This window comes from Aspergillus pseudotamarii (assembly GCF_009193445.1).
Source record: "Aspergillus pseudotamarii strain CBS 117625 unplaced genomic scaffold BDV38scaffold_38, whole genome shotgun sequence".
Taxonomy (NCBI): Eukaryota; Fungi; Ascomycota; class Eurotiomycetes; order Eurotiales; family Aspergillaceae; genus Aspergillus; species Aspergillus pseudotamarii.
In genome coordinates, this window is record NW_022475052.1 from 1 (window position 1) to 25,608 (window position 25,608).

At 46.6% G+C, this 25,608-nt stretch overlaps 4 protein-coding genes across 4 annotated transcripts; 1 reads left to right on the forward strand and 3 right to left on the reverse strand.

Annotated features, from left to right (window-relative positions):
* Nucleotides 1–4,484: 4,484 nt before the first annotated feature.
* Nucleotides 4,485–4,957, forward strand: BDV38DRAFT_284376 (uncharacterized protein; the record flags this gene model as incomplete). The annotated part of the gene is made up of 2 exons (XM_032060246.1): nucleotides 4,485–4,525; nucleotides 4,588–4,957. 2 exons carry the CDS (start codon nucleotides 4,485–4,487, stop codon nucleotides 4,955–4,957), a joined length of 411 nt encoding a protein of 136 aa, XP_031911960.1.
* A 4,749-nt stretch (nucleotides 4,958–9,706) lies between these two features.
* On the reverse strand, nucleotides 9,707–11,625 carry BDV38DRAFT_250670 (kinase-like domain-containing protein). Its single transcript, XM_032054975.1, has 9 exons — nucleotides 11,402–11,625; nucleotides 11,298–11,345; nucleotides 11,087–11,216; nucleotides 10,991–11,034; nucleotides 10,837–10,936; nucleotides 10,426–10,782; nucleotides 10,291–10,369; nucleotides 10,040–10,223; nucleotides 9,707–9,981 (listed from the first exon to the last, which is right to left on the reverse strand). Exons 1-9 carry the CDS (start codon nucleotides 11,455–11,457, stop codon nucleotides 9,837–9,839), a joined length of 1,143 nt encoding a protein of 380 aa, XP_031911961.1. The 5' UTR covers nucleotides 11,458–11,625; the 3' UTR covers nucleotides 9,707–9,836.
* Nucleotides 11,626–12,018: 393 nt separating this feature from the next.
* Nucleotides 12,019–12,435, reverse strand: BDV38DRAFT_250672 (uncharacterized protein). The gene has a single exon (XM_032054976.1). It carries the CDS (start codon nucleotides 12,424–12,426, stop codon nucleotides 12,253–12,255), a length of 174 nt encoding a protein of 57 aa, XP_031911962.1. The 5' UTR covers nucleotides 12,427–12,435; the 3' UTR covers nucleotides 12,019–12,252.
* Nucleotides 12,436–14,846: 2,411 nt separating this feature from the next.
* Nucleotides 14,847–25,005, reverse strand: BDV38DRAFT_120045 (uncharacterized protein). The gene is made up of 4 exons (XM_032051104.1): nucleotides 24,498–25,005; nucleotides 16,675–24,440; nucleotides 15,806–16,581; nucleotides 14,847–15,752 (listed from the first exon to the last, which is right to left on the reverse strand). Exons 1-4 carry the CDS (start codon nucleotides 24,830–24,832, stop codon nucleotides 15,135–15,137), a joined length of 9,495 nt encoding a protein of 3,164 aa, XP_031911963.1. The 5' UTR covers nucleotides 24,833–25,005; the 3' UTR covers nucleotides 14,847–15,134.
* Between the last annotated feature and the right edge of the window lie 603 nt (nucleotides 25,006–25,608).

Consider the following 25,608-nt stretch of genomic DNA (forward strand, 5'->3'; position numbering starts at 1 on the left):
ATCTTGAATGTAACTTTGGCTTTTAATGGATATGGATTAGGGGGTTTGTTTTCGTATAGGATACTACATTGTCGTCTGGATGTATCACTTTAATCGTCCGTTTGAGAAATAGTATTTTGTATGGCTCAACGCCGGTGGGCCCATGCCCCTATAGTAGAGGCATATATGAACAAGGACTTTACCTGAGTAGAACTTCGCCGACGGCAGGATGCGAAGACGGAGTTTACCTCCGTGATTAGGTTGCATTCTCCTGCAGAATTCCTGCAGCTAATGGTGTGATAAGCCCACAGCTGAATGCTGCCGGCATCATGCGGGCAGTGTGATATTTTTCAATCCGTAGCAAAATCGGCATTATTGTCATACTTTTCCTACCGAAACACGGCTTATAGGCTCTTGTAGCGTGCATGTACGGCTGAGAGGCGAAATTCTGGTATTTACTGAGTCGTGGCGCTGTTGTTCGATGAGGATGTAGTCATCGTTGGAGTTTGAATTAGGTAGGCTTGCCGAGATGCTGGGGAGATGGGATTTTGTGGTTGCTTTTAATATGATTTCGCGTGTCCATACTGTGAGTAGGAATCGTAAATTAATAGGTTCTTGATATTTCTATAATAGGCTCAGTTATCCGACTTCATGGTAGATTTAGTGTCAGCCGACCCCGTGCCTTGGGGTATCGATAACATCTGAACACTAGAAAATGATGGCCGTGATGGCAATCTGCTGCGTTCTGAAATGGTGATCTTGAAAGGTCTATCCATTAATGTGGCTCGTCAGCTCATGGAAGCCTGATACTTACTTGACATGAAATGTTCCAGGGCCAGTGACAGTGAGATATATATCTTTATGTCGATGAGGTGAAATCGCCTATATTGCAGTGTTTTTATTATTATTCTAGGGAAACGCGTCAACGAGTCAACATACCTACTAGCTGGTACGTCAGCTGGTAAGTCTATATCTACAAGTTGGTATGTAGGGGCTTGGCCCCGTAGAATACTACCACGTGGTCCAACGCCGCGGGATAGGGCCTCTTGAGTCCTTCGGTTAGGCCTACATAGTATAGAATAGTCTATACTCTATAGGATTACTAGATAACTGCAGCTATTCAATCTATCCCAGAGCCTTTGAAGACTAATCTTATAACATATATCTCCTGGAAGGCGCTATTTTGGGATATTACCTCATACCGATATATCTCTGAAAGCCTATCTACTATTAGAATGTTTTCCAACGTATATTTCCGCTGCTAAATTCCACATTTGTATATAGTATTTATTGATATATTCAGTAGGCTGTACCTTTCTATCTACTAGTCTACATAGACTAGTAGGTCAAGCTTATAAATAGTAATATAGGGCATAAAAAAGGGGAAGCAGTATTATAAGTTGCTATTATTTTCAGATCCTTCTGGTTCTTAACATATATATATATATTCGTATATTTATAACACAAATGTCAATAAGGGCTGCATAGTATATATACTGAACGGTCGTTAGCGACCGGAGAAGAGCCCCTGAATGGGAGCTGTATTCGGGTATAATGCAAATCTCTCTCTCTCTCTCTCTATCTTTATATCTTTTTGGTTATGTTTCATACACGAGTGAACTTTGGCTGTTGAATAATTCCATCCATCTTTAAGCATGAAATCTTCTCTAGCAATATATATATTATCTCACTTCGAATCTGGAGTATTGGAGACAAATGTGTCTATGAAGCCGAGTATCCTCTCATGTAAGCTCGCGTCAGGAAACCAAGTGATCCACAAAGCTGCCTACATTGCCCTAAAACGACAAACTATTGAACGATGTCATCAGTCCTTTATGTAGCACCGACACATGATGCATTCGTGACCGCAAGAACGATAATCATTGGAGGGATCTGCATGTAGATAATGCTTTTGTGCTCTGTGTAGTGTATGTGAAGTCGTTTAATTAGATACCTTAGTTTTAGCTTGAGGCTCGCTTCAATGACTATGAGAGTCGTGGAATGCCAAAATACAGCGGGGAGAGCCTCTTAAGGGGCTGAAGGAACATAGAGAGAGACATATAGAGAGAAGGGGGTAGGCCCTAGACAGACGGCCTGGATATTGAATGGGGAGTTTTTAATGATGTAAATTCTAAACGACAAGCACTATGATTGGCTTGTTCAAGATTCCTCAAGGTTACTCAAGATCGTAAGTGAGGAGACTGGTGGTCTCTTCGTATATCAATTCCGTCTGTTATTATGTTAGTTAAATAATTGAGAGGGGCGAAGGTTATACGAATGGTGATACTATGGAATTCTCACATTTCCATTTCCTATATTTTTGCACTTTTCTATAGTACATATTACGCCCTTGCTGGGCATCTGATAGAAAGCATGAACTATACTGGTTATTAAGAATGCCTTAGCCATAATAACTTGCTTGGTAACGATCAGGCATGAGGATGCTTCATACTCAAAGGATATGAGCATCATGGATTCCAGCATAAGCATAGCAATCTCGCTAGTATCACTCCAGCTTCCATCCAACGAAACAAGCACTAGGATGATAGTGAAAACAAGCCCAAGGAACGTAATCCTAGGTTGGCGTATCTCAATAATACCGTTCTATGCGAACAGAAAAACAATGCGCTTCTAATGTCATCACTCCACCATTCTTTGCCTTGTCATTGCCTCCCATGCTGATCATGTCTACTTCTTGGGTGAACCGCGATATTCTATGTAAATGTCTAGGTGTCTTATAGTTTGACCCTGACATCTCAATGAAGTTTAGATTGACTGATTGGTTAATTGGATTCCATGAACGGTCTAGATCACTGGGATATGCAACAATGTGATCGCAATGACGAATGCATATAGAACACTAGAACCTTACGTCAGTGATGGGAGATGGATCCATTGAAAATAACAGCAGCACTTAGTCCTATCTGTTCAGGGTGCAGAAGCCACCCACAATGATATCACTCGGAATGTCTAGCCTCAACTTCTCAAGGATAGTACAGAAGATGCATGATGGTAGAGACGAATAGCAACATGGAGCAACTTCGAAGAGATTGGCACCAAATACCAGAGGCTAATTGAAGACGTGATACAAAAGATAATGTTGCTAGCTTCCCGATGAGAGGCTTTGTGACAGGAGAGGTGCGTATAGTGCTGTGCTTGTAGGGCAGCGGGAGGATATATATGACGAGTAAATTGAACTGGGAAGCAATGCACTGCAATAGTCCAATTGAAATTCCTGATTGGTTAGACGGGAAATTGTATCTATACCTGTCAAGTTACTGTTATATGGTATGTGGGTGTTTCAACTTCGCATCTCTCTGTCACTTAGGTAGGCCATTGTCCAATAATTATTTAGACGATCCTCCGGTCAAGGTTTGGCCTAAGTCAGGAATAATATAGTGGGTATTGTATCATGGGACAAACACGTCATATCTGTTAGGGAACTCTCAGTTTTATGCCTATTTTGGGAGTTAAATGAGCATGATTGTCCGGTGAGTACTCACTAGTAGGCTAACAATGTTTACATTAGCTCCGGCCTTCTTCAAACCTAGTATAAAAATATACCACTATTCATGTGTTTCATCCCTTCACTTGACTATGTTGTTGAACAAGGACCTCCTCAGGTCTGGAATCTGATGTCAGCTGCGCCGGGAACTATCTCCTGGCAGACCAGTGGGGCGTAGACACCCAGTTCGCCTGATATTCCCTAGCATTAGCATTTTAAATGTTGATCTTAGTATACCCACATAATAGCATTACTACAGAGTCATCTCCACTCGGCTTCAAAAGCGGGGATTTGGGCGGAAGCCCGAACAAGCGAACACCCCACGTAGAGTAATGATAGCTCTATTAGTAACCGAGAAAGCTTTGCGGTACGACTGCCTCTGAGTAGAGGGAAAATTAATAATGGAAAATAAAAGGTGAACATGCTGAATGATTAGTTATAATTGGGCGACTATGACGTACATGGGCAAGTATGACATAAAACGGTCGATAACACTATTGAAGTCCACTTAGCGTAGACTTAGTTTAAGGCAGCACTACTTATGCAATATCCTAGAGTACCTTGCAGGACCATCTAGACTCATGACCCAATAGGTATATTATATTGAATTGATAATCTAGATCTTTGTGATAGCGAACATTGCATCATACTGGTCGGGGTCCGGCTTGGATTGACGAGTGGTTCTTCAAATGTAAATAATATTGACCTAGGGGCTTGAGGAAACGGCCGTTCGGGTACATATACACGCAATGGAGGAGTCGACGTCATGGGCGGGGGTCCCCTGGTATTCAAAGTGTCGAGACATTTATAGGGTGGGTGTTGTTCAGGTTCAAATGAGCCATCAACGGGTATACGTCCTCTAGTAGCAGGAGGGGTCATTTTGGCACACTCATAGCTCGCAATTGTCTACGGGGAAGCTGATCACGATCTCGGTAACAACAGGGCCTTCGGTTTCTATTCCTCTTGCATCCCCAAGAAAAGTGTGAATACCGGTGCAACCATGCATTGGACTCTTGGAACATGGCTGTGGATATCTCACAAGTACGCCCCCTTTAATTCTGTAATATCAACTCTATTTGCTGACGATAAGTTTCCCTTTCCAGATCTAAAACTGTGGCAAGGACTTCTGCACGATATCAGCAGGACACTGGCCAGATGAGTGACAAGCAGTATCATGTGCCTGAGCAACCAAAACCGCGCCCCGGGATGTACGTTCGGAGTATTCAATCTTCAGGAAGCGAGACACAATCATCGATTAAAGCAACGCGTGAAGGGTACAAGCTAAACGAACTACGATGCCAACGCTGCAATGGCCGTCGTTCACTCGCTTACCACCGTAAGAACCGTACAGATCCAGTTATTTATCCACCCGTGGGGATCTGCTCTCGTGAATGGACCGGTTGTGCAACAGCGAAGCAATCGGGTGGGCTGGACCATTGGGCTCATCCAATCTATGAACTCCCAGGGAGCTAGAGGCCCGGTAGATTTGCATTACGCAGGGACTTCAGAGAGCGACGTGCATTGCATGCCGACTAAGAAAAGGTACAAGAAATTGAGAAAGTCAAAGTTAATGATGTCACAATATCGATCAGCCCCACCAACGAACAGTACACACACACCTGATCACATACAGACCAACAGGGAAGCAATGACGACCACTGGCTGACCCTCATTCCCTGAAATTATGCGTTGATGGATGGTTGCCAAGCTGCCATGAGGCCCGCAGCCAGGTGTTACTGGAGAAGCTTGGGGGCTAGCCATAGGCCGCCGCGTCTAAGAAGTTGTCCTAGGAATAGACGTTACTGAAAGAAGCGAATTTACCTGTGCAGTAGTGATAGTCGGAATAGTGCCTCATTATCTATGAGAAATATATTTCTGATATCGTATCTGCACCAAAATCCCTGTTTCACTTGAATGCGTTCGAAAAGTAGAGATACAAGCTATGGATTCACGCAGGAAGTGTGTTGACAGACTCAACACTAATGCTTCAACACTGACCCCTGAACGGGGCTTGCAACGAGAGAAAGCAATAAGTGATCGCATTGTGTACTGTAGAAATAGCAAGGTATTTACTACACTGACGTAGAATTCCGTAATAGAGCGATCGAGCGAGGGATCTAGACTATAGCTGCTTGCCAATTGCGAGCTTAGACATTCCCACAAGGACGGGCGCAGAAGAAAAGGCGCAGACCAGCAGTCTATCGTTGATTTGCACAAGGTCAGAGATACTAGAGCATTCATCCTGTGAAAGAAACTGGTTGTGTACACGTGTTGCCGTGAATACTATAGAACTTGAACCATCAGGAATTCTTTCGGGGAGAGATATTAGAATGTATATACTAACCCCATACCTCTCTTCGCTCAGAGAGCTTTTACTGCAGGATATTAACTTAGCTATGTACGTCAGACTTACCTTGCATTGGTAAACTGAGCTCAGGGATCCTAGTGGGGGTAGGGAGGGATTTTCATAAGTTTCACCACAGAAGCAACGTAATTCTTTATAAATTTAGAACAACCATGATGCAATTAGTAACGCTTAGTGTAGTCAAAACTATTCTAATTACCAATGCTGACCTTAAGTACAGGGAGGCGCTAAAGTAATGGCTAAGGGATAGTTGCTTTACGCATTGGCCAAACCCTGGGACTCTCTGTCCTAACATGAAAATGTTCGCAATTTTTTACTGTGTTGATTTCCATGCCAGTGCGTTCAACGGTCTCGGGAATTTTTCGGAGGGCTCAACCCTTCCTCACAGGCGATGGCACCGTTAATCAAACTGTCGATCTGGCGTCGGACCTTCAGCAGCAAGGCACTCAATGAGTCAGTATATCACTCATCACTTTGTATCCCCTTGCAAATCACGACTCTCCATAGCTTTCCAGGACTCTCCGCAATCCTAAAGCACGGGGTACCTGCCATTTTAAGAGGCTCGGCCGAGATCGAGTGAAGCTATAAACAAAACTGTGGTTGGTTGAGGACGTGCCGAGCCGCTAGCATTATGGTATTCCAGCAGCCAGTCATGTCGGCATTTTCTGCTGGGAGTGTGGAGTGGAGTTCCTGTTCCTGGATTTCGGAAATACCGACCAGGTCTGATCTACCAAATTTCCAAGGATACCTTAAATTGAGCACAGGTCGAATAATTCAGACATGAGTAAGACTATCCTACTTTTGGAAAGTGTATAACCAGGGAGCTCTAGGTTCAGTGGCGTATACCAACGATCCGGAGGGGTAGTAAACGCCGATTAACATATGAGACAGGACTATAAGATAGGACCCAAAGATCCATTATTTAGTTAGGCTTGAAGCCCTTCGGAGAAACCCCGTGAGGCAAAGGTGAGCTGTCTTACTCCTTTCAAGATGCGGGTTGTTTCTATTACGTAGGAGGAATCTTATCCCTATCTTCCATTCATCTTGCACCGGTTACGGAATCGTTTGACCGCCGATTCCTAATCTCCTCCAGCACCCTGGAGGAAGCTCTCTAGCTCCATGACAGTATCTGATTGAGCCCACAAGGCTAGCCTGTGTTTGTTAATTAGGACTCTTCAGATGGTCGAGAACGCCATAGACAATCAAAATGTAGTGTTTGCTCTCATTCATGGCAGTGCTGGCGGCTGGCCCTACCCGTTCGGAGATATTCTATTGTAGCCTATAGACAACCACTCAATTGTTTCGCTCGAAGACTCCATAACTCGGTGTTAAATCCCGTATCCTGGGAAAGTAAAGTAAATTAAATGATAGTGACATACAAAATCAGGACTAAGACATTGAATATAAACGGCTTCAGTAGGGTACGTGGACGCGACAAGGTGAGTATTCAGTCATATAATCGCGAAGCCATAACAGAGGATTGAGTAGAGCCGGCAGTCGGCTCTATTATTATCTCGTCTCTCGCGTTTATGATCCACGTGTTTGATTGAGTGTCCGGGACTTTAAGAAACAAGCTCACGACCAACAAAAGTGTGGGAGAAATAGATACACTAGGAGGAAGCGGATCTGCCCGGGTCTGTGCCCTGCAGCGCACAAGTACCTGCACGTGGTCCAGGCGTTGTTCCTTGCAGCTAGGAAGAGACAGTAACCATGGAAGAGGAGATCGAGGCTAGAACACCTAATGTACTACCCTAATCGTATAGTCAAATAAAATGGCTTAGCGTGGCGTAGGTTGCAGATCCACCAAGTGTAGTATTAATTAAACTAAATAAATAATCCGAGTCACATGGGCCGGTATGCCCCACGCGTAGTAATTAGTAGCAGTACCAGTACGACTGGGAGTCCCAATGTTGAATGTTCGACTTTCACTTTGTTCACAATTAGTATCTACTGGCGTGAAAGTGTCTGATTCGAGACCCAACATGTAAATATGATGGGGGAAAATACTAGACATTCATGAGGTGGAGCTCGGTGAGGCCAGTTTCGTTTAATGCCTCCTGTCAAGACAGCAACCAACATGCCTGAACCAATGATATTCAATTTCTAGAGACTAATTGTGAACATAAAATAGTGTGCCTCACCGTAAAGAGCAAAATTACGAGACGGATACTCGGTAAAAGCATCATAATCAAAAAAGGACTGTCGTAAACCACACCCCACGGCCGGATTTTCTCCGTGGAAAGGCAGTGCACTGGGATCAGCCAGCCATGGGTGATTGAGGAATATGTGTTGATGTACGTCATGCTTAGTTACGAAAGAGGCCGAGACAATATACTCACCGTCCTTGGCGAGTAGCATCCGCAACCGCTGAAGGTTTAGTATTCCAGCATCGATGAAATTCCAGGAGATGGAAAATTGAACTTGGAAAAGTTTTGCGCAGGACCCGCAGATCAGCAAAAGTATAGATAGCTATATTGACTCTTGGAAGAACCCCTGACGGCTGTGTCGGTGAAGCATTACGTGTGAGACGTATGTGCTCGGTGGTCCCATCGGCTAATGTACGAGAGATTAGAGCCGTATAAATGTGCTGCGGTGTGTATGTATCTGTCTATTCCTTCTACCGGGTCTCATGCCCTTTTTGATGGCTCATCCAACTATTCAGTCAATATTGGATTTACATGGGGACTGTACTCTTGCCATATGCATGTTCCTTCAACAAGAGGGTATCTGCTTGCGCGCCGGGACTGACATCTCCGAGAGACCCATAGTGGGCCTTACCGCGACGTAGCACCTGACACTACAGAAATTTATTGTAGTAAACCGTCTTGATTAAAAATATCAGTATAGGATGCCGCAAGATTGCGGGTGGAGCTGTCAGATCTAGTGTGTGGCAAAATATCAAACGACCTGCTGCCTCTTATCGTGTTCTCCTAACAATTCGTATTATTTCCAAGAGAAGAAGGATATCAAAGTACACCCCTTAACCAGATTCCCCTGATAGGATCGTTCTAGTTATCCTATTACGTCATGTCAAGGTTAGTGAGGCCATGATTGGGCGCGTTCAGCGTGAAGGTATTGCATCCTTCCTCCTTGGCTGATTGCGAGCCGGGGTGCGTGTGGGTAGGCATTTTAATTATGACGCAATTTTTTCTTGACGGAAGAAGGTAGGAGTGAGTGCTGCAAATATGGGATATCATTGCTTACCTGATAGTATGCTTCAGGCCGGTTCCAATACTCTTGTAACCCTATTCTATAACAAGTGGGTGATTTCCACTTGCAATAGGTTGAACATTCGTGTACTACGGTAATACTATCACCTATTGTTCAGCTTTGGCATATAGGAAGGCCTTGTGTGATCTGTAGTAAGAATATGTCAATAGTAAAGGCGAAGGGCTGACGTAAAGAACTTGGGTTTGTTTAACTGCCTTGGACGCAAGATCAGCTACACTGAAAATAGTTCAAAACGATCAGTCATCGACATGCCGTTTCAGTGATAATGAACTCGGACGATTTTCATTTCAGGTCTGGAAACCAAGCGTACAATTGGCAAGGCAGACTTTTGAGTCTTAGTCCTCAGGTCAAGGGTAATTACGTATAATCTACTGGACTACCCCTGAAATGGAACAGGCAATCCACTTACCTAAAAGCTAACGGGCCAGTTTCATTTACCGGTCGAGACAGTTTTCAATAGTTCGGAGGAGACATGAGTTACACGACCAACTATTTACCTGAGTTGGATAAGGTGCGTGGTTCACTACTAGTACGTGCTTGGGATGTAATCAACCTTATTATCCTACACATTAGTCTATCTTCATACTAGACTTGTATATCCTACCGACTTTCTCTATTTATACTATCTTTACCGGTGTTTGGAAGCCCCTTATCCAGATAGGCAGTCGTTACAAAGTAGGGAAAAAGTAGATCAACATTTACTATCACAAGTGCATTTCTCATATTCCTGGCGCAGCAGAGTATCATGGTGAATTATCATAGACAAGGGGTCCAATTCACGAAAGCGTCGGGGTTTAGGAATGACTCGGTTCCCGAGAATTGTGGGATTGTGGGATCCTCTAGACCCATCGGCGACAATGCCAGGCACGCACTTTGATGAAAGTGGAGCACCTCCATGAATCTACCAGGTTCCTCGTTAGTAGATTAGCGTTCAGGGGGGGAGGATACGATGGACATACATCATGTCTTTTAACATCTCCTTGTCGAACTCACCACCGTTGAACACCCAGTCGAACCTTTCTTCAGCAATGGGTTCATCGGTCGGGTCATGATACATTCTCACATAGGGGTGTTGTAGGGCTTCCTCGGCGGAAATCCTTTCTTGTGGGTCCAGCGTGAGCATTCGCTCCAGCATACTCCTAGCTATGTCACCCATACCAGTCAGCCACACAGTCAAACTATTGAAGAATGGAGTATTGTCGGCACTCACCGGAATCATCTAGATTCTGAATAACGCTTTGCAAGGGACGCGGTTCTCTCCGCTCCAGAGACCTGATGATCTCCACTGTCTGAACGTCCATGTCAGTACTGCAATATATAGGACACATTGCCATGAAATACCTACATTTGCGGTACATATCCGTGAGATAAACTTATCAGATGGATTTCCCAACACGTCCAGGATCAGGTAGAACTGGTTAATGGGGTCTTGTCCTGGAAATAGAGGCTTCCCATTGAACATTTCCGCAATAACACACCCTGCACTCCAGATGTCCATCTCTACACCGTACCTTTGCCATGTAAGCATGACCTCCGGTGCACGGTAGTATCGTGTGGAGACATATCCAGTCATACGATGATCCTGGGGCCTGGAGAGACCAAAATCACATATTTTCAAGTCGCAGTTCTCATCAATAACCAGATTGCTGGGTTTTATATCCCTGTGAACCACACCTGCCGAATGTATGTATTTCAACCCACGCTGATTCTCGTCAGAATTGTGAAAACTAAGGTATGGATCGCCAGCGACTCTCACCAGTATCTGATACGCGAAATACTGTACGAATTGTGGCTCAAGGGGTCCAGCCTCCAGAAGACGGCCGAGATCGGTTGACAGGAGTTCGGTTACTAGGTATCTATAAAGCAATATTAGTGTGGAGTATAGCCAAAATGATTACGACTGAGCATACACATCTGTTCGGGGAGAGATAAAAACGTCGCACAAGCCGATGAGCTTCAAGGGGTTAGCAGTCTTGAAACATAGTCCGTAGATTCAGAATCCGTACATTTTCATGTTGTAACTGCTTTAAGAGTTTAATCTCCCGGTAGGTCTGTTTAGCGTTGGCTGTCGTGGCAAAAGGATTCAATAGCTTTTTGATGGCTACCGCTTGGTCCCTCACCAAATCATACGCCGAACTAAGTTTCTCAATAAGCCTTCATCATTTTAGGGGGCCAAAGGGGAAAAAGGGGCAACGGGGGTTAATAAGGAGCACGTACCAAACAAGGCTAAACGCACCCAGGCCCACCGGTCGTACGTTAACATATCTAGACAAACGGTTAATTTCTTGAGTTAACGCCAACGTGCAATGGTGAAAATCTACCGGCTGGTAGTATCAAACATAGATCCCAGCACCTCTGATCGATTGAATTCTGCCATGTTTGATTCTTATTTGAAATACCTTCAGAGACGGTGCACCAGGTGAACAAAGCGGCACGTTGCTTTATATAGCCTGTATCCTGACAGACCGAGGGAGTTCTCCACTAGGACCCATCTGAGACGATAATGCGAGGGTGAGAAAATACCTCCGCATAGCGGATCTCATTTTCTTTCCTATCATTGAACAGAACTCCTTGTGGGATGGCATCCTGAAAAGACCCTCGGAGGATGGTTGCATGCTCATTGGCGAAGGAGACACGAGGACAGCCGAAAATGCCTACTTTTCGACAGCCATTGGCTATACAGGCCTACTCTAGATAGGAAGGTCTTGCTAGTCACTAGAGGCTAGACCCATCAGAAAAAGGATAGGCCGGGACGGGTGGCATGGCTCCGTCAAGCTTGTGCTTGAAATTCCCTCTCACGGGTACATTTTCCGGTCACCACTGCCAGCTCCTTATAGGGCAGTCGTTTAGTAACGTTACTGATAGCCTTGCAATGCATGAAGTAGATTGATGTGCAGTTCTGGGTGGCGATTTACATACACCCCACTTAGAACTTTGTTGACCTTCGCCCAATAATTCACAATCTTTTTGAGCCACTACCAACCCACTTCGGTCGGATGAGAGAGAAGCAATGGGCAGAAAGAGCTCCCTGCCTCCTGTAAGCTTCATGTTGCGAAAGAAATTCATACTAGTAAGCGTCTTAGGATAGGAGAGGGGATCTTGAGTGTGCTGAATGACATTAGCTAGAAGAAACTATCGGCTTTCTTCTCTCTACCCAGTCATGAAGTAGCCGTTAAATGTCTAGTGATGATCTTTCGCCATAGGGAAACTCCACAGGCCTTGGCGACTGGCGCATATCAGCAATTAGTGACACATGCACTTGGGCCAGGAGAGCCTGGAGAGGCTGTCTAGCCGATTCTGACTCTGGGTAGCCTGCAACGTCTGAGACTGATGTGGAACCTTGCATGTATCTCTCGTCGACGACATCTCCTAGACTATGTACAATGTGGGACGTGAAAATGGCCCCCTTGCGCTATTTTGAACACGCTGCTCCATATTGCCATTTAGAGCTCCGTGCATACTGCTTTAGCTTGTGTGATATGATATCCCCTGCCTTCCTTTCGCCACATCTTGCTAGCTGACGCTCCAAGGCAATAGAGTAATATAGTAACAGAACAGCGGCAAAGTCTGCAATGCTACAGATGCCTCTGATTAGCCCGCACCACGCCGTACCTCCCCACCTAATCCACTCAGGTGGCTGTACGAATTCCTAGGAGCAGGTAGGGTTAAGTCTGTTAAGCACCGGGCCAGACCGAGGTCAAGGCGGAGTATTCCGCGGGTCACTTGTAAATGATGGGGGTTGGAAGGTAATGCCGAGCCTATTGCGAGTCCTTGAAGCGGCTAAAGATTGGCATAGCTTTGCTACTATCATGAATAAATACGTTAGGCTAATAGGTGGCGTGTATGGCCCGCTATATTGAGGTTGCAGACCGTCGGAGTTCGAACGGGCACACAGGTGACCAAGGCGTTCTACTATCACCTTAAAGTATAGTAAGGTTAGCTGCATAACAAACTACATACGCATAAGTGACATACATTGTATCCGATTTCGACCTGGTTAAGTGCACCTAGTGCAGGGCACTAACGTTACCCTATCCCACCTGATTCAGGTCGTTAGTGAGTCACGGGGCACTTTAGGCGGAGCCCGCACTCTATCGAGAATCAATCCGGTGTACGGAGTAGAAGAAGCTCATATCCATGCAGAGCCAAGGGATTTGGGTTGGGGCATTTGTGCAATACGGAGCCGAGCCTACAGTACCTAAAAGCTGGAAGTACACTAAAACGTCAGTTTGTTGGCATTCAGGTGATTGCATCACATCAATTGATGGTCTTAAGTTTTCTAATGAACAGGGCTGCCACTAAACTGGGCCAGGTGCTTGATTAATACATCACTGTATGCGTCAGACATATGGTCATCGCTAGCCAATCGAGATTGGACTCGGCAGACTGACGTTATGTATGGATGGATTCATTAGTTATCTTCGTGACGAGTAAAATGCCTCAAGTACTGGGTAGTTTTGCCTTGTCAATTGAATTTCCTTAATTCCGTGAACTCGGCCGGTCCCACAACGGGGCACTTGAGGTTGCATCACTCACTGCATTGTCTTGCCGGAGTAACCGCCGTTCACCTTCCTGTTTCGGTTTTGATTCTGTTATCTTTGGCTGCCTAACCCTCTCTGGAAACGCAGATCGCATGCCTGGGTTACTGCCCCCCTATCCATACTTGGCAGGGTAAACTTTGCACTGTCAGTAGCATAGAAGGAACAAGATGTTAACATCCCAATGGCTGACTGAGAGACCATCCAGTTCTGTGCATGTATTGAAACTTTGGGCAATGTGTCAAGCGGAGGAGAGTAGACCACTGAAATAGAGTCAATCTCGCCCTTCGCAGATCCTTCCGTACGGGTTGAAGCAAGGGTATGTACTTGATTGGTTAGGTATCATGGTCACTCATGCCATTTCCCTGGCTCATGATAGCTCTCGGTAGCTGTGATGGGATTTCTGATACTCTCGCAATGCACCTTCTTTGGCGTGCTCTCCTTACAGGGCTGTAGTGACCATCATTAAACGGGTGCACACCCTCAGGGTGTATTGGAAAGCGACGAATGATGTCAACATCGCCTAATCCCTCATTGAGCAAAGTGTGAGCGTCATAGCCTCTGCGCTATATGAAGAGCCGGGACTTTGTCTGTTGTAATGGATTGAATCATTATGATAAATCGCCATGCACTATGAAGTAGGACGATGGAGATAGGTGGCATGATGCTCGTTCCTGCGTTTGCTGTTCGCTCGCGGCTTCTTGCAACATTTGGGCGTAGCATGCCTTGAATTAATGTTGATTATTCTCTGGCATCTGTCTCTGCAGTTGCATACCCAGTAGTTCCCCTCAACGTGAAGGCATTTTCCATGGTATGGCTCTACTCTTAAGATTTTATTAGCATTTTGGCATAATAAACCGGCCGGAGGCCATGATGGTAGTGTAGTTGGGTTGGTTGGCTGGCACAAGTGAGAGCTCTGGGATTGGTACAAGCTAGCAACAGTTGTCTAAGTCTGAACTAGTTCTAGTATATGAGCAAAATGTAATGTATTATATGGAGATACGAAGCTAGACAGTCTCTGATCTAAAGAAATCTTTTAGCAGATCCACTTGGCCTTCTTCATATCGCGATACACTGATGCTCGAGGAATAACTGAAGCTGCATTGCAACGAAGAAATGGCCTATGAAGTCGCTTCTCTAGCCCATCTCGGGTCTAATTTAGCTGCTGTCGGGGAGACATATATTCTTGCCACATTCAAGGTGAATAGAGTTAATTTGGCGGGATCTAGGGGAATCCACCCTAGCTAGTATCTGTTGCAATCGATGACTTGGCTTTGGGGGTGGGAAATAATTATGCTCACGCGAAATAAAGATTTCTCATTGAATAGACTGATACAGAGACTTAGTTCTTGATTCATGCATTGGTCCACTGACAGGGAACTAGACTCAACCCATGCATCGACCGTTGGAGGCGACTTCGAAGGAAAAAGTGTGGGATCCCAGGCCTGAATGCATAATCACCCTACAGAGCCCCCTATACGTCGCCCCCCTTAATGAATGCTCTAGGCGACAATGCCTACTCGAACTGATCACCTTCCTCGGGCTCTAAAACGCCAACCTCTTCTTCCTCGCTGTCATAGTATTCCTCCTCCTCTTTCCGCCCACCTGTGTATCCAGATGAGGGAAAAATAGGCTCGGTATTCTGTACTTGTGCCGTTACAAAGAATGGGTGATCAACAGAAAGTGCCCTATTTTGACACAAATATCCCATAGGCGTATGTGAGATATCCTGGTTCCGACGACGCAGTACTAACCATTCCTCCAAAAAGCTCATTTGGGCCGTCTGGCGTGTGGTAAGGGTCCCGTTGGAGTTCTGTTCTTCTGGCCCTGGTTGCATCTGCTGTAATAGACAAGCGTAGTCTGTGTATGCAAAATACAGCCTCCCTGCAAAGATACCGATCTCAACAGAAAGCCAGTAGGGTATAGCAAACTGTGTAGGGAAAGACGGGATAGCATAATAATCCAGGTGGCTAAAGTGGAGCATCCGCTTCGTCACTGGCGCTGCGTATGTAATGAGATGCATTGATGGGGCCGGAGTCGTGCGAAGGATAGGAATCAATTCCTCCGCCTCTTCTGGAGTGACTACAATGACAGCCTCGGTTGCAATGTTGCATAATAGCCAGGTAACAGGGCGCTATTCAAGATAATCAGTCAGCATGCACAGATCGTGGGTGAAGGCTCCTTTACCATAAACTCATCCCGCCTCGCGCCGGGTCTCAGCTTGACCGTCTTTGTGAACTCAGTAGAAACGCATAAGCGAGGAAGGAGAGCAGTCACCTCCCTGCTGTATTTCAACCCCAAGTTTGTTGTGAAGAGTACATCGGCAGCTGAAACAAAGCTAGAGCGTTCCAGAATCCCGGTTTTCGCAAAACGGGACAGAGACGGATGCAACCCGGGAAACTGGTGGGCCTCCAGCCGCCGTGGTCGTTGAATCTCTCGTTCCTCTTCGATCTCGTAGGCAACCTCCCGCTCCTGCTCGACCTCCTCTAGTGCTGAGCTAACGATTGAGTTTTGGAAAAGCTTCGATTCCTCGTGTTGTTGGCGGAGAACCTGCATAAACTCGGCAACCCTGCCACTGAACGAGAAAGAACTGGCTCCCGTCGTAGGCTCTTCGAGGTCGATGTCTGGTATTTGTGGCTTGTATAGTTGTTCCAGCGTTTGCTGTTCGGGCTGCTGTAGAACACCAACATAAGCTTCTCGATGAAGGGGATCGCTGAGAAACTTGGGGTATTTCGCTGCCGCTTGAATACGACGACAGAACTCAGCACCTTGAGCATAGAAAAGGGGTTGTAGCTCTCTGTTGTTAGCGCAGGTCTGGAAAAGAAGCCAGTAAACAACATGTGATGAGTCGATTGTCTCGTTTCTCCCATTCTTGCAGACGTCTAAAATACTTTGATGAACCTCTGGTGGCGCGATAAAGATAACGGATTGTGTTTGACCCAACTGGCGGAGTCTCATGGCCGCTAAGTAACGAATGTTAGATTGAATCCAAAGGTTAGGGTTGATGAGTAATAACCAAAGGCAAAAGAAACATGAGGGGATAAGGAGGCTCTTACCCTGTACGGTATGGTCCTTGGTCTGGTTCAGCCCTAATGTCAATGCACCCCTCGCATCGGCGGGCAATTTCAGGTCAGTGCCTCTTGTATGGGACTCGTCAAGATAGACTAGGCAGTCCTTTAAATTGTCAGCGAAAGGAGTGGCAAATAGGGGCACCGTTTTCCCTGTTCTATATTGGACCCAAGCCTGATTGTCGCGCCCAAAATAGACCGCTGCCTGGGCCTCGGTATCCTGATCTAGCCAGGTTCTGACGAGGGTCCGGTTGTCCATCTCCAGGATATAAGCACCTGCATCGATAAGTATTCGGATCCCGCTCCTCATCAGATTCATCAGAAGTTCAGCCTCAGTAAAGCGTCTCCCATCGACTGCTGCATATCTATATCCCCGATTTCTTTTATGTAGTAGATACGTGAGTACCTCAGCATTGGTGTGTAACAGCTCTGGTAAATCACGCTGCTGAATAGTCAATGGGAGAAGTCTGCGGTTATCGTTTGTCCCGCTGAATCCAGTTGTTAATCCAGAACGTTTCGTTTGCCGTTCCTGACACAACGAGGATGAATTGCTGAAAAAGGGCACGTCCCATCCAGAACTTTGTAGCTTAATAGAGAACTGTTTGGCATGAATGGGAAAAACCAATGTTTTCAGGAAATAGTTAATAGCTGTTATCGAGAAGCGTAGATGATACCAAATCTCCGCAATCTGGCCGTGATCATCAATATTGATTAAATTCCAGTGTCGTAAGGTTTCCGGAAGGGTTGCCCCTGATCCTTGCGTCAAACGGTCATACGCTGTGGCAGGATCATCTGTTTTGAGAATAGCTTGAAGGGACCGTCGGCATTGCTCCTGCGTTAAGCCCTCGTAGTAGAAGGCGAGACAAGTAAACAAGATAGCAACGTCTGGATGACCCCATTCTGCATGGTCGGAGGGAACACCTTTTGCGTGGAAAGGGACGGCCATAGGATCTCGGCTTGGATGAAGGCCATACTGAACATTCCATCTTTTCTTAAGGCAAAGCAGCAAGATACGATGTACCAAAATTCCACGAAGCAGGTATATTCTCTTGCGGACTTTGGGCATATCTTGGAATAGGCCATTGACACATTCAACGATTGCTCTATCAACATATGGTCGATAGATAAATTGTCGAATTGCCTCTAGTTCGAAATCCTTGCAGTCTTGAATTGGAAGAATAGTACTTCGACCAGAACAGACATCCTTAACAACTCGCTCAATAAGAGCCGTCTCCGCATCCTCCCTTAGAAGATGTGCAATTGGAAAGGTAGAGGCTGCTCTTTCAATTATATCAATACTATACGGGAGCTCTCGCGCTAAGTCAGAGAGATGTTGAGCTACTAGCTCCAGTACAGCCATGATAACTTCCCAGCGGTCAGGGTGTCCATCGACAGCAAGCTGTGAGCCACCAGGATAGATGAGCTGTGTTTTTACAGCCAAGGTAAAGTCACATTCGTCGAGAATATCGTGAGCAACACGGTCGATCCAGTCCTGAGTTTCCACCATCTCAACGGCCTGAGGAACCTTCAAATCCGAAAGAAGCTGCCGTCCACTTAACTTGAATGATAGGGTATGTTCAGGATTGCCTAGAACGATGCCTGATTCACGAAGTATATTCTCTTGCAGGGTGCGATATTCCCCAATTACATTTGGGGTGGTTGGAGTACGTCGTGAGAATGGAATATAGACAAGACTTCTACCAACAAGGCCCCCAAGGCGTGCCTGTAGGATCTGCGCAGTTTGAGTTGTGAGCGCCTTTGGTACTAGAACTCGAGGAAGAATGTGACCATCAGCCAAGGCTGCTGCGACCATTGGCATGATTACTGATGTTTTTCCTTGTCCCATATTCATCTGCAACGCTGTATTGCAACCTGAGGCAGGAGACACCATCTCAAGGGCTACAGTGACTTGCTCTTGACGTATCTGCATGTTGGAATCGATTTCAAGAAGGAGCCAATCGGGAAATTCTACGTAATCCCATATAGAATGGGATGGTTGGTAGCGTTCCTGATCCAGTCTGCTTTTATCACGTTTAGCAAAAAGCTCTTTTATGCGAATGAACCGCTGCAGTCTGACAATTGCAACTGCATATGATAGTAGAGCTCCCTTCATGTTTGGTCCAAAATTTGCACCAGAGGTTGATCTAAGCTGCTGCAGAATGGTCACTGGAGTGACACATGGCCACAGATTTCCATTTTGCAACCAAATGAACGCCGGGTCCCCAACGGTAAATGTGTCGCAGATCTGGTGATGGTATCGGTCCACAATCGCCCGCGCTTTCCTGATATCGGCATCACATCTTGCCATTCCCTCGTGATAGGGTATTTCTGGTTGATATGATGTCTCTGAGCCCGGACGTTTATCCTTTAGGGCAGCAATGCTCAGCTGTAGGTCCTGACCATAATTAGACCTAACAGTACAGTCCGAGTCCGCAATCCTGTGCACTATTCCCTCAAGCTCATTGATCTCTGGTGCCCATCCCGCTTTCCACTTCGATAGAGGTGTCCGACCGAGTGCATTTAGTTGATAACCGGCTGAATGCAAAACTCCCTGTTCATCATGCCTTGATGAAAATCCCGGATTCGATTCTAATTTTGCACCAGATTTGCTGATGAGATCTTGTCCGAGCTTCAGGACGACATTCCGGGAGCTCGAGCATTGAGATCCGATCACTGTAGGCTGCGATGTGGCTGGAGGATCTCCAAGTTTGTTGGCCTTTGCGCTGTGGGCATTTAGGACTTTTTGGACATCGTTGATATGAGCCGCGAGTCGCATGTTCTTATACCGCCGTAACCAGTCGTGACTGACTGCCTCTACAGCCCCAACGACGTTAAGAAATGATGCGGTGAATTTACCTTCCGAGGGCTCAGCACAAGGCCACTGTTGGAGGATAAACGAAACGAAGTCGTTACTTTCCTGTGTGCACTTTTTGTTGTGGTTCTCCTTCGCCAGTTGGATCCGAGCAACTTCCGCAGCCTTCAAGACTTGTTTAGCCTTCTTCTTTTGTGGAGTCGGGTCCTTGTATTGTACGCAAAAGGGCTGTACCAATGCCAGTACTGAATCGAAGTCAGGACACTCCTGGTCGCGAAAGTTCTCAAATGACGAATACAAGGGCAACGACAATTGCTTGAGGCCATCCAGTATGGAAAAGGCAGCTAAGACCCGAATCATATCAAAGTCGATACCTTCACCATAAGCCATCAATCCAAGGCAAAACATTAGAGAATGGAAATTTTGCACGTCAGACTCAACACAGAGGCGGACCAGTTTACCCCATTCTGCTGCAAAATCAACAAATAGAGTCCCCTCAAGACTATATGAGCGGAAAACATCCGTATAGCCACCTATATATGACCACTTGTGCAAAATGCTAGAAAGTCTGTGTGTTGTGTAGATTTTTGATGGCCGTTCTCTGAGGAGGGTGACGATTTCCCGAACACGCGAAGCTTGCTTGGATGAGCAATATCTAAAACGCGATGTATAGATTACATCAGGCAATTCTATCGTATTTTCGCATGATGTATATGTACGCTCATATAGACACCGGCGCCAGCAGGCCCTTTCTTGAAGGTGCACTTCGCTCTTTGATGTATCAATCAAAGGAGGCGTTGCTTGCACTTGGAACAGCGAGAGTCTCTGGGATTTATCGAGAATCGACTGTATAACTGGTTGATATGCCTCGTGCTGAATGGACACCGTAAGATTTGGATCCCACTTGACCAGCTGTTGTCGCTTGACGCCCGGGGGATAGTATTCGCGATGTGGGCTAAGACGCGAGATATTTTGCAGAAGATCGATACTACCCTGGACGAGAGGCGTCCACGGCTGAGAATAGCCCGACCTTAAGTAAGATAGCGCTTCCTCCGTCCCTGTCCGTCCTGTTAGGGGATCGGGGATACTAAACGATGTGAATGCGTGGAGCTGAGCCAGGGTAAACAGCAGCAATGGCTCTACCGGTCCATGTAATCTGCCAAGGACATCATCGATCATATACCTTCCATAGTCCCCATTGTTCCCTTTACGTACTAACACATGGATCCCATGACGTTCATACTCGAGCTTCCCAAGAGGCGTAATGATACTACGCTGCGAACGATTGTAGGCATTTCGGAGCACCAGCATACTTTGGAGCCCGTACAGAGTGCCGGCGTCCTGGTTTGGATCCACTTCAGCCGCCAGCTGCTTGCATTGTAAAAGCTGCCGTTTGTTTACATGAAACCCGAGGTTCATGCGTTTCAACTCAAGGGAAAGAGTGTTTAGAGATGGTTGGTATATTGTCAGCATCGAGGGATGTTCAAAATGATGGAAAATTTCGGCGATTGAGATAGCTAGCTGGGAATAAGGATCAACCAGCAAAGACTTCCCTCGTTGCGCTTGCCGTGTTCGGATATTAATCTTCCAATTACCAGGTCTTTCTCTCCATATCAGAGGCATACGTCTAGCCTCGAGGATACCTGAGTTTAGATTGACCCAGTGTACGCAGTCGAATACTAAGGGAACAGGCAAATCAAGTTTCCCATTCCTCTCAAACACTGAACGCGGAATAAGTTCAAAGGTTCTACCATCCTTCCAGGCCCGAATGACTAGGTTCTTATTTCGATATCCTAAGTGAATCTGATGCCCTTCCCTATCAAGTGCTAGGGTATAATTCATTCCAGGCATATTCGAAGGGAAAGCAATCAAACGTTGGTTTCCAAAAAGCTCTTTGAGAGTCTCTGAGTCGCGAATATCGGCCGGCAGCTTCCCGAGAGCTTTACCATCGACCAAAAGATGCCCCTCCAATAGGTGGAAATGGAAGACTTGCGGTAGGGTTTGTTCGGTGCCCTTTGCTTTGGCGGTGACCCAACATTCATATGGATGCTGCAAATGCTCCCAGGTAGTGTACACTCTACCGGAGCGATTTGGCCATACCTTGTCCAGAACGCAATTGATACTGCTGGGATGTATCCTAATCGTGTTTTGGACGACTTGACGAAGTCGAGCAGACATCCTTATGTCACGGACTAACATGCTGCGCGTCAAAGTACTAAATTTGGTTATGTCCACCACTAGGCTCTCCTGGAGGGCAAGAGTTGCTTCAATAAAACACTGGGCACTTTCCATATCCAGAGGGACATGGGTATCGCTGTGCAGGGAGAAGGTACGCCGACAAAGTAGTGCAGCTAGGAAGCAATACCGAGCTGCTCTTTCTGCAACATCCACCTCTGAGGCGTTTCGAGTCTCATTACGCAAGTGGTTGATCCACTGGAGTGTAATATTGCGGACTCGGTAGAGCAAACTCTTAGCTTCTGCGGATGTTTCATGACATCCAAGGTTACAGAGCTGAAGAGTCAAGGTAAGCATTGTTTCCATATAGATAGTCTCGCGCCAATTCGGTGCGATAATCGAGAGATGCTGATGAATCTGCTCGATTAATTTCTTACAGAATTCGGCTTCCCTAAATACTGAACGTGAGATTCGCAGGGTATCGCTTAGTGCCCTAGGGCCAGCCTGCAATGTCAGATGACGCAATAAAATCATTGTCTCTAATGAGCTAAGGTTGAGATTCGATGACCCAAGCTCAATAAGGATTGAAACCCATCGGCTGTGCTTTCCCGCCATCAAGGCTTGGTGTGCCATGAATTCATGAGCAGTTATAGTGGGAGGGCACTCTCGGACTTTCGAAATTGCTTCATATGAGGAGGGACCTGGACCATCCGGGGCAAAGCTGGACGATGAGTAGAGGCCAGCGAGGGGATGGCTTGGGGGAAGTGAAAGAGAAAAATGGTGAGCAAGCGTGAGCGGGGCTCTATCCTTGCTCCATAATCGCTTTTCTGCATCATAATACCGGAATGAGAGACCTTGTGGAAGGAGAACATTCTTTTTGGCCGCTGGCAATTTCCTCCACTTGTAATGTGTACCTAAGTAAGACTTTGTGTAGGAGGCTAAAGCAAATCGGCCTTGATATGGAATGGGTCTCTTATAGTTGGCAAGTTGCTTGTAGTCTTCAAGTACAACGCGGGGCTCTTCCGCTGTTGGTAAATCTACCTGAGGACCAAGTCTATTTATGATGCTCCACGTAGCGCTGCGGTACACAGCAAAGGCTTCGGGAATTGCTAGTTCAAACACGATGGCCCGTTTTTCGGCGATTCTGTTGTCTGCGGGCAGATAGTCCTCGTGAACACTGATTTGCAGCCGTCGACGACAACGAATATGGTAGCAGTGATTGCATCCGCGAATATCATGAGTTCCGTCAGGATTTCTCCGCTGGGTGCATGAGGTCCGCGCGATCTTTTCAGATAGGCTTTGAAATTCACGGTTTACTTCCGCCAGCTCTGCTTCCTTTCTGTGCCGAGAAGCCACTGATGCGGCTTCGATTTGGTCTTGCAAGTGGACTAAATCCTTTCCCATGGAAGTCCTCAGATATCGATCCGCGAAGCACTCTGGGGATGGATCTGTGAATATGGTCATTTCCTTTTCCGATGCGCCAGTGCAACGCTTATGAATATAGTTTTGGATTTCCTGTAAGCGCTCCAGGTCGGTGAGACTAGATAAGTGTAGCACGTCCAGCAGCTCAGGGTGAAAGCCTGGGTGATATTCCTGGAGTAGTGGATATGCAACCAGAGCACATTTGTCCATGTACACCCACAGCTCAAATATGTTCATGATGAACTCACTCAGGTGCTCCTGATCTCCAGTATAAGCGTTTCCCGCAACATTGATATATTGGTTAATCCGTTGAGCAATGTCAATGCAAAGCTTCTGGCTCTTGAGGTTAGAAGTGGGAATTTCCCGTGAGCCAGACCGCAGTCTCAGCTCGAGATCTACAAGAGAGGAGTATTGTATTGACAAGGAAGCAAATTGCTCTGTCGTATTTCCTCGGGCCCTTTCAGCTAAGACCGCCGAATCTATGTCCTGGCCTCTGTTGGTGTCGTTCCGAGGAGCTTGTAGGGCCATTTGAAGGTAGGGCATGCTGCCTGGCAGACTCAAGGACATGTCTCTCGCATGGGCGTATAGTGGCAGCAGTGGGATCTTTCGCTGAACCGCTCTCTTGAATGCCTCCCATTCCTTCTTTATTACAGTATCGGCTTTCTCAACGTACTGTTGAAAAAGGGGCTCCAAGTTGTGGGCTAGACGAAGGTATGCTATGCGGACTGCTGAGGGTGAACGTGCCTTCGCCATTTCTAGTTTTACCAGACGGCGGCAGAGTTTGGCTTTAAGCCAGCCCCAATTCTCCATAGCCACAGTCCTCGTATTGGTAACATCGTTCAAGAGAAGAGCCAACACAACACACAGGAGGAACTTGTAGTACAGACGCCCCAGTTCACCTCCCAGTCGGAGGTATAGCAATCGTTGGACGCAGACCCGCAGCACCAACCAAAACGGACTGCGTCGCCATGGGAGCTCGGCATTATCCCAACAAACATCATCCTTTACGCGCTTAGATAATAATGGTGGGCATATGCGACAACCATTCACCCCGAGTAGGGTTATCAGGAACTCGTAGATTAATGCCGGGTCGACGACATCTCGACTCTCGGCCAGCTTCACCCCCGCTTTCCGTGACTTCGCCGCAAACTCATCTATCTGTTCCGTGCTGGCCATTTCCAGGAATGTAGCCAGACTCTCTTGGAGGTCCAGGCTCCCAAACTCTTCACCAGAAAGAGATATCGCCGTTCCTGGGAAATGCCATTGCAGCGCCCCAGAAGCAGCAAGCGTTTGCTCCGCACTAGGCGAAGCCTCAAAGCCTTCGATGATCACATCATCACTGCCTCTATAGAAGAATGGGTTAACCGGGAGTCTCCTTATGTACGGACTTGGAATGTCTCACTGGGCCTTTCGGAAGAGAAGTGCTGCGTTCTGCTCTGCGATATACACGATCACAGGGCTTTCTGGATGCAGTTTATCGAAGGCGTCTAGTAACGCGACCTTATTCACCATGCCATTCTCGTTCACTAGGCGGCAGGTATCCAACATTACCTCAATCCACTGCCATACCGCCTTCATATCATCATCGGCCATGCGATGGAGAGTCTGGACCGCATGGCGCAGGCGAGTGATAAGGTCGAGATCAACTTTTTCAGGTTGGCTGTCTCGTTTCCCCGGGAGCTTGGGGGGAAATGCGATATGATTGAAGGTATCGACTACAATTTTAGGGTTGGACATTGCAATGGGAAGTGGCGGGGTATGACACTATGTTATGATCGACGGTCATGCGCGTTTAAGAGTTGGGAGAGAAAGGCCAGCAGGGGAGAAGAGAATATTTAGCAGATAGTCTAACCGTGCCACTGACCTGTCGCCTAGTATCTTCGTCGGGGCTAATGCGATTGCGATTCATGGCCATCCGGGGGCACAGCATTTTGCTGGTTGTGATTGGCAAGGCGGCATCTTGATGAGCTACTACGGGTTATCACGCTTCGACGCTAGCTGGAGGGTGTAGGTCAGATGATAGTGCGTGATTAGCTTCTTGTTCGTTAATTCAGATAATGGAGATATCGCTGTCGTGCCATGAATGGTTGATTGTCGTGGAGCCTTCCTGTTGGTGAATCGAAAGGGAGCAAGGCTGAGGGGTTTTTCATGCGCCGGGATTTGGTCCCAGCGATATAGATCCAATGAGGCGCCCATTGAGGACGCGAGGCTGCGTAGCTCCCATGCCGACCAACAAGCCTCTCAGAGCAATAAAATTAAGTAGAACAAGCACGGCGGACGACATCGACGTCCCGGGCAATAGCGGATTGTCCCCGGAACCTTCGCGTTTTTCAGGTATCTTTTAGTCTGGAACACCGATTCATAGTATTCGTCGTATATTGAGAGTGTGGATTGTATATAGAGCTTATAGCTCAATTAAGGATCGTCGTATAACCTCGTCGAATGGGTAATAATGCATGGCGGGGATCATGGTTGGTGCCTAAAATCATGGGAATCTTTTCCATACTTCCATA